Source organism: Polypterus senegalus, chromosome 7 (assembly GCF_016835505.1).
Source record: "Polypterus senegalus isolate Bchr_013 chromosome 7, ASM1683550v1, whole genome shotgun sequence".
NCBI classification, from domain to species: domain Eukaryota; kingdom Metazoa; phylum Chordata; class Cladistia; order Polypteriformes; family Polypteridae; genus Polypterus; species Polypterus senegalus.
In genome coordinates, this window is record NC_053160.1 from 64,684,199 (window position 1) to 64,693,754 (window position 9,556).

A 9,556-nucleotide genomic window follows, 5' to 3' on the forward strand; every position below is an offset into this window, starting at 1 on the left:
AATCTGTATCAACATCCTTTAATTGTTTGCTTATTTAATAATGTTTAGGTGACATCTGCATTTTTTAAACTGTAACAATGTACACCAACTTTTCTCAGATGCTTTTAGTCCTTATCACTGAAGAATAATATCTATACAGCTAAAGATGTGATGTATGCAAGCTTTACATATAATATTTTATCCAAATTGACCTATTAGCTAAAAATCATAGTCAAGGTGTTATCACAGTCAAAACCACACTTAACCGTTTTTTTGTCCCTAATATTCATTTACCAAAGCCAAAATTTTATCTGAAGTTGTTGCCCAAATGCATATAAAATTAGTTGCCCAGCAGTTTTTTTTTTTTTGTGCCCCCCTTGTTCAGAACAACCTTTTCAATCATGTCTTACCTTTTAATTTCTATTTGCTTAAAATAAAAAGATTCAATCTTTCCTTGTAGTTCCTTTTCAGCTGCTCCCTAATATGTCTAGTAGTTCTCTGGACTTTTTTTAAGCATTGACAGTATTATTTTTTTGTAATCTTGTAACCAAACATCTACCCTGTATTTCAGATAAAGGCCTCACAAGTGCATATGTAAAGTGTAAGGTAGTTGATGAAGTATTTATACATGGTATGCTTTTAGAGATTAAACAAATATCATGTTTTTATTACTATTTGCCTCTTTAAAAATCTTAATTGTTTTAATTGTAATGTAAACTAATACTCATGTTTTAATTTGAAATGTATTGAAAGAATTTATGAAAAAAAAGCATTTTTAAAGTAATGTGTTCAAAATATAGCACCAGAATGTTCAAATTTTCAGTTACACGATTTATGTTTAATTCTTTCAGCTCCAGGGGAAATTGAAGCAATAGTTGTGCCTGTGTGCTTATGCTTTATTTTCATTGTCGTCATTGGAATGCTCTTCTGTTTTAACAAGCGTGAAATGTAAGTATTCTCTTTATTTAAATAACAATTGTACCTTCATAATAAATGCATTATTTTAAATGAATGTTATTTGTTTAGATGTTTCGGTACTCAGTGAATAAGCAGATCTGCTGAGTAATATTTTTAATCCAAATACGTTTTTCCGAAATAATAATACAGAAATTAAAATTATGAATGTGATACATATTACAAAATTCCCTTGAGTCTGTATGAAGAGAAAAACAAATGAAAGAAAATGTCATACATGGCTGCCATCTGTGATAACTAAGGATACAATGCCCTTTCTTTAAGCACTTATTTTAATATTTTAAATTTAGCTAATGCTGGACTGCCTGACTGTATTACTGTAAGCCCTCAAAGTTAATAGGAAAGGTCTCTTAGAGTACTAAATATTAAAATGAATGTTCAGGCATTCACTTCATTTTGTTAGCTGATTTACCAGTTAAAAGATGTCAGCTTTTTGAACATTAAAGAAAAAGAAGGAAAATGTTTTTCAAAAGTGTATTACTTGAGTTTGACGGTGTGAGTCAGCTCCATGCTACCGGTTTCCTTCAAAAGCCTCTTGAACCCGACACAGTCAATAATGTAACCAAATGAGTTGGCAGAAGCAAGGGGTAGGTGCATAATAATGCCAAGTGCTTTTATCATAAATAAACCAAAACCACAGTGTTCAAAAGTGCAGTGCAAAAATCTTTAAATAAATAAGTAATAAATAAGTAATCCATAAAAACGGGTGAGCTGTGAGGGTTAAAAGCCAAATGACTAAACCGAAAACCCTTAAAACCAAGGTTAAAACAAAAAGTACAGGAAACAGTCTCTTAAGACACATGTCCTAGTGCAGTCTGTTTAAAAACTGCTTTTTCCTCAGCTTATCCCTCCAGACCTTGCATCTGAGGAGCCGCCTATCCAACAGACTCCGCTTTCCTTCTTATACAGTCACCAGGTCCAGATACCTGCAACTTCCAGGCCCTGTTAGTAGTGCTTCCAATCCGGACCTAGGCTCAGGGCCTTCCATCCCATGGACAAAGGAAAGGCGCAGTGTCCAAACTTCTGTCATCGACTCCCACTGCCTTCCCGGATTTAAGCAAAGCCACACTCCTCCTGGTTGCTGTAGCTGTTTTTAGTTTGCTCCCATCACAATCAACCCCAAATGACAGCCGCACACTGCCTCCTTGGTGCCCTCATCCTCCGGGCTGTGTGCCTTGTCACTGCTGCACCAGCTCTTTCTAATTTCCTGCCTGCTTCACTCTCTACTTCAGCCTCCTTTCCTTCATTTTTGTTATGTCCTCCTTTTTGACATCCTGGCTCTTTCTTATATGCCTCCATGGGTGCAGTGTCTCAATCTTGCACTGCATGAAGCTGAGGAAGCAATTGAGACAGACTGCACCCTCACATGCAGGTGCGCCTTGCCCCAATCACTCCACCAACTCCCTGGATCTGCCTGAACGCGCACACCCACACCCACACCCATGGAGAACAAGCCGGCCAATTAAATACTTATTTTTTTTAAAACAGCCACCTTTTTTCTGGACTGAGGACCAGCTGTATGACATTGGGTTATTGCCTTTGTTGGGATTTTGGCTTCCTGGAGATTTTGTGTAGTGGGATTTTATTTTTGTGCTTAATGTATCAGTTCTTGAATGTCATCACATTAATACCGTGTAAGATATAATTACCATTTTATGATTTTCACAAACTATTTAGAATTATAATACAGTGCTGCTTAATATAAAATTACACTGCTTCTTTGTTTTGCTTGAATACAATTGCTTGCTTGCAGTTTGTTACTAGTATCTTTGTCACAAATTATTTAATTTTAAAGATGAAATTTTCAATTTGATACAAGCATATGCAACACCAAATGAGTTTTGTTTAATTGTTTTTTTTTCTGTTATTTAATAATACTGTATAATAATCTTAAGCATTTGTATTCAGATGAGTTCCAGTATTGTATATTTAGAGGAGTATAATTTATTTCTGTGTAATAATGTACTTTTAACATTACTGTAAAGTTATGTTGCAGGGTTCATACAGGGGTTTAAACTGCAAGGAAACTATTGTCTAAATATACTTTTTTAATTTAATTTTGTTTAAAGGATTAAGAAACACGTTTGGCCGCAAGTACCTGATCCCTGGAATAGCACAATTGCAAACTGGCTACCAAACAGTCCATCTGAGGTAAAATATTTTTCTCCCTATTGATAATTTTTAATGAAATGAAAAGAAATTGATTGATGTTTTAATTAAAATACACTATGTCGCATTTACTGTATGTTGGTTAAAAGGTAGCAGAATGCCTCTGTTCTAAACGTTGATAAACGGACTTACAAAATATGGCCTTTATTTTCATTCTTTTCAGAGTAACGTCAGTCCTAAGGAACCAGTCTGTCCAGAGGGTAGCATTACAAACTTCAGTGTAATTGAAATAGGATTATGTGACAGTAAGTCATTTACTGATGAGTATAACAAAGATTCGTTGAAGAAAGGCAAGTATACATCTGATGAGCACAGCAGTGGAATTGGAGGATCATCTTGCATGTCATCACCTCGACAGAGTGTTTCTGACAGTGACGAAGGGGATTCGGCACAAACAACATCAAGTACAGTGCAGTATTCCACTGTTGTACCAAGCAATTATAGGGGCCAGGGACATTTACCCTCTTCTACAGTTTTCTCAAGATCAGAGTCTACACAACCCTTGCTTGACTCAGAAGAAAGGCCAGAAGAGCAGCACTCCTATGGAAATATCAATACAGAGAACGGAGAGCATCTGCCACAAAGTATTGATCAAGATACCAGAAAACAGAAAGGATCCTATTTTAAAAGACCTAAACCCATCAACGAAGACAGTCTACTTAAGCTGCATCAAATAGAGATTGCAGGTCAAAGTTCTGATTCATTTAAATTTTGTTCCACTGAGGACGGAGGTTTACCAAGCTCAAATGATAGTGACATTTTGCATGTAGACAGTAGTACAAGCCCTGGCATGCACATGGACCTAGAGAGCAGTGAAAAGATGAGTTACATGCCACAGCTCAGTGGATACAGACCGCAGTGACAGTCTATGTCAGTCTCCTAGTCTGTTTCTCATGTCATACATGACATATTATCTGGTTTTAGATCTGTGTTTAATGTTTGCTTTTGCTTATGCAGTAGCAAAACATCGTTACTGTGAAGTGTTGGTCAGGTTAGTTTTGGTCATTCATATATTTATTTTAGTTGAAACTGAGAAAAGACATACCAGTCATTTATAAATATACTAAATAATATATACTGTAATCATGTTGCATTATTTTAACATGACAAAGCCTATATTAGTTGTTGTCATTATTATAACAAACTAAGCAATTTTTTGATTATGAGAAAACATTTGAAGTTTGATAACAGTGTTGAAGTAAAAAAAAAAATAACCAGACATAAAAAATGTCACTTTCTCAGTTCTAACAAATGCTTTTATTAATTTCTTTTTAAGCTCTGAAAATGTAATATCATTTTTAGCTTGGTCAAACATTACATTTTTCATGTGTTTTGTATTACTGTGATGGCCATAAGATAGTTTCCAAATTATTTTCTTAATGTTAATCAGAAGTGAAATATAATCAGGAACACAATTTGTCTGAACCAGTGTCAAGTGAACTGTGAAAAGTTAAATAATTATTTTGTTTTTATAATACTTCACCACGAAATAAAAAAGAATTCTAGTGGTGTACTATGCTAGACAAGTTAATATACCATATGAACTATTAAACACATGTTCATTTTGTATTGATGCTTATATCAAGTTTTGCATTTCATCTATGTTAGTTTTTATCTGCTTGTGTAATCTGTATTGTTTTACATTGTTTGTCCATTCGCCTCCAGTATTATCCTTAAATTCCCTAAAGAAAAGGTACTGTTTGTGGAACAATCATAAATATGTATGACTGGTTAGTACTCTTTATAACTGTATATATTTGTTTTCCAATCAAAATGTTATCCATTTTACTATATGCATATTCTTGTGTCCTCTCTTCCATTTCGTCAAAACTCTTTTATTATTGTAGCATTCACTATTACCAAATGGGACAGTGAGTATGTTTATTTATGACTGCTTTATGTCTTGATACAGGTTGTGCTTTTAGAAGACTGTCTATTTTCATCCAACATCTTAAGTTATTAATTTTTTAGTGTAAATGAGAGTTTGCTTGTATGTGTATAATATATTCTGTGAAATAGATACTTCCCTAATTTATTTTAGAAAATGAATTAGATATTTTCTTGCATTCTCTCCTATTACTTTATATTTTAGTCACATTATTTTAAAAAGAGGTTCTCGTACTTTATGCCTGTTATCCAAAAACAAATTATTTAGAACATTTTCCAGTAGTTTCTTTCACACATAGGAATCACATATTGTAGCGTCCAGACTGAACATTAGAATAATGGTGACAAGAACAGGACATTCAGCCCAACAAGTTTGTCCATCCTATTCACCTCAGTCCTAGGTTGTCCAAAGTAGTTTTTCCAAAAGTCAGATTTAAGGGTCTCTAAAGTCACTATGGTTCATTGTGTGAAGAAAAAGTGGTACTTTTCTGTTATTGTGACACAAATCGTATTATCGTGACGCAAATCGGTGGGGCTTCACCCGGTGTGTCGGAATTTGCAGGCATGCCTTCCTCACTTCCAAACTCTGTATTTGAAGTGAGAGAAAAAGAAAAACAATGAAATAGTGAGGGGAATAGTCTTTTATTTCGACAAAAGAACTAAAGACAGAAAACTTACTCCATTTGGCTTTCTGGTGGCCAGAACCCTTTTCTACATTTTAACATGTCTGTGAACATATCTCCATTGGAGTGAATGTTTTGCGGTATGAATTCTACGTGGTAAGACTCCAAATTGTGGCGAGCAGTTCCTCTGTGTCTCTTGTTTCTCCACTTTGCCAACCCCCACAGTCTTTCGATAGTTTGTGTGTGGGAGCCAGTTTCGGGGTCCACAAAGTTGTACTTGTGGCTCACTTTGAAGTGTATGAAGCCATCCTTGGCGAGCTGGGTGGTGTTCTATCCCCTCCAGCTGTTGGAATAAATTATTAATCCAGGCTTTACTGCACGTACTCGCAAATCTTTTGGCTTAAAATGTAAGAGGAACGGTCAGGAACTTCGACAAGAAAGCACACTTTTGTCTGCACAACTGTACACAGTAGTGCAGATGAGGCCTCCAAGTGACTTGTATAACTTAAGCATTGTCGCTCCTGACTTGTACTCCACACATCACTATATATAACTAACATCCTATTAGTCTTGATATGGATAGTGAATGATGAATCCACCCCAACTCCTAAATCATTCTCATAAAGGGTGCTTTCAAGTTTTATACCTCCCCTTGCCTATTTGGATCTAACATTTCTGCATTTCTACTTCCTATGCATATGTAATACCTCATGTTTACTTATTTAAACTTTGTGTACCACAAATCTGCCCAAGCCTCTATGCTGTCCAGTTCCCTCTGCAACAATTTAGCTGTCCTTCTGCCTAGTGTGGTATCATCTGCAAACCTAACCAGTTTGATTATATTCTTGTTCTGATCATTTTTATATGTTAAAAAGAGCAGCAGTATCCGCACCGATCTCTGAAGGACACCACTTTTTGCATCACCTATTTCTGAAAATGTTTTCCTCACCATAATCCTTTTCTTCCCGCACTTGAACCAGTTTAATACCCACTTGCTTGCTGCACCATGAATTCCCACTGTTTTTAGTTTGATCACAAGTTTTCCTTACAGGTAGTCCAGCTGTTATATTTCAGAAACTATTCAGTTTCCTGTCACTTCCTTAGAAAACAAGCACACACAAATTTATTAAATGACTAAGCTAGTTGTAGAGTTTCATTTATAATTGTTCCTATCAATCTAGATTTACACATATCAATGTCTGTAAATCTTATGTGCGGTTATGCACTTGAACCAGCCATTTTCCATATCAAAACCTTGAATAGCCACAAAGTTACGGATTTGGGATGAGCCTCCTTGGATTCTTGTCTCAGGTTTGTTGGCAAATGCAATTTAGCTCGTAGTTTACTGGTAAATACTTGTGCTGGCTTGTGTATATAAAAGCAGCTATTGATCTGTACGCTTAAAGAAATTTAATGTTAATATGAAAGCAAAAACTTCTGCTGGAAGGTTTTTCTTTTCCTCTTTTAGGTAATTGTAAGCATACTCTAGGCTGAATATGCAGTACAGGATATAGGATTATTAATGTGTTAAATGAGGTTTAACAATTAAGTTTGGAATATTTAGGACTCCAGAGTGATTTACTATAAAATACACATTTCCAGAATGTACCAGTAAGCTGATTTACTTAATACAATTGGTTTTTACGTCTACAGGCTAAAAGGAATGATGGATGTCTTGTTACAGGTGTTGAAATAACAACCTAAGGATGTAATAGTCAGCTTTGTTTAGCACTGTTTTAGAGAGCCATATATTTAAGTGAATATTTATAGTAATATAGTTGAGGTCAAAGTGTGCATAGTGCTGAGTAAGTTTATTTTACAGAAAAAAGTGATGCATTTCCCCCCTTTTGCTTTTTGTGTCTTTTTTCCCTTAGTGACAGATTTGAAGTTATAGCACTATCTGGAATCTGTATTAGATACTGAATTATATGGTGATCTCTATTACGGGACACCTTACACAAAGAAATGTGCTTGATTAACCTTAATAGGCATTCCTTCTCTAATTGTAAGCTCATATATGCTTGCAATATAATCAAATGACCCAAGTCTTACAGAATATAAACCTAAACAAAAATTAACTGACTCTGACCAGTTGAAGTGAATAGTTTAACTCAAAATGAGTATTGCCTTTCGTGTTTAAGAAGGATTCAGTGCTGCTATTATTATGTTAAAAATGACTTTGAAAAAATATACTGTTTTAAAAATATTAATAAATAGTAATTCATATTTGTGAATGCACTCATCAGAAGAAAACAGTTGCTTTCTTTTGCATAACTTTTATTGCCGTTGTTTGCACAGATGATGGAAACTGAAATTGCAAAGAGCAAAAAAAGGCTTTAGCATTCTGCTGTACTGGTAATTGTGCTAGCATTTGATTACAGTGTGTGTGTATGTTTGTGTTCTAAAGACCGACACAACGTACTCGTCTATCCAGGAATATATTTTCAGATTCAGGGTTACAGGGAGCCAAAGCCTCTCCTGACAAGACAGAAACGAACCTTGAATGAGACTCAAATCCTCATTATTACATATACTTTTACCCATACACATAATATGAATATAGTATATATAATGAATCTACTACTTTGTACATTACTTAATCATGCATATATATTTTTAAATATTGCCATTTTATTTTTATGGAATGTATTGTATGTGACAGTTCTTTTTTATGATCTACTTCCTAAAGTATTAACCTTTCAATAAGAATCACTGGGACAGCTGTACAGTTCTCAAAGAACTTTTTACTATATGTCTAAAGAAACAATTCTTTTCCAAAGCAACACTAATTTGTCAATTATATGTTCTTCAAGCATTCTTTCTCTGTTATACTTTTTATTTGTAAAGTCAAAATAGGACAATTAAACAAAAAATGGGCATGTTTAAAGACAAAATGCATATTTTTCTATAATTATTAACCTTAAAGAAGTGTATTAAAAAAGTGGGTTTAAACCTTTGTAAAATACTGTACATAATAAAACTGAACAAACGGTATACTGTATAATGCTGTCTTTTTTCCAGTTATACTTGCTTCATTGTATTTAAATAACTTGATCTGTAATCTTAGAAAAGAAGAACAGCTTTATTCCTGCCACTGGTAACCACACATTTAGATCACAACTGAGTCTGATACACATGCTGTATTTTTGTACTTACGGAAGTTTAAAGGATGGAAATACATTGTCAATATACAGTACACATCTCTAAATTGTCAAGACTTGTAGCCCTTTGTGAGTTTTTTCTATGTTTAGATCGTTGTTCTTGTTTATAGTACCTCTTAGCATTATCTGGGGTTTTAAGTGATACAGATTTGGATTTCTCTTTTGTTTTTCTCTCTCATTTTGTTACTTGACCTGTTGTTTTAATTTACTGTTGCGCTTTGAAGTTACCACAGTGCCATTTTGGCTTCTAGCGGCTATCACCACTTTGGGTATTGGTTGCTGTGACTTGGGGCCTTCTTGTCAGGGGGCTCAGGTCATGCAGCTTTATGCACCTGGTATTTGAGCCAATGCTCTCTCACAGTTTGGAACTTATTAAATAATCCTGTGCTTCCATTTGCACCATTTTCTGTTTGGAGAGGATCATTTTTAATTTCATCAGCATTTTTCATAGTGGAATTTGAGGACATTATACAGCATATTCATTGCATGTATTCCTAAATCCTACATCTTTGATTGTAACGTTTTTGATGTACTTCCTATATACTGTCCCTATTTGAGGCATTCATTCTGCATTGTCTGTTGTTTTTTTCAGCCTCTGTTCTTTTGCTTTCAGTATTTTTCTTTAATGTGACACATTGGGCTTTCCAATGGTGGATCATATGTTAACTCTTTGAGGGCTAAATATTTTTTCCAAAAAATTACGCTTTCACACAGAAATCAACATAAAACTTCTGTTGTTGCATGCTGTGGGTGCCAGTTTGT

The 9,556-nt window shown here is 34.7% G+C and overlaps 1 protein-coding gene across 1 annotated transcript in view; it reads left to right on the forward strand.

The window, feature by feature from the left end:
- Positions 1-8,627, forward strand: part of il6st (interleukin 6 cytokine family signal transduce) — a 56,119-nt gene extending 47,492 nt beyond the window's left edge. Inside the window, exons 14-16 of the mRNA XM_039758757.1 lie at positions 831-927; positions 3,024-3,105; positions 3,287-8,627. Coding sequence (XP_039614691.1) covers positions 831-927; positions 3,024-3,105; positions 3,287-3,985 — 878 coding nt within the window. The 3' untranslated portion in view covers positions 3,986-8,627. The remainder of the gene's footprint in view (positions 1-830; positions 928-3,023; positions 3,106-3,286) is intronic.
- The last annotated feature ends 929 nt before the right edge of the window (positions 8,628-9,556 follow it).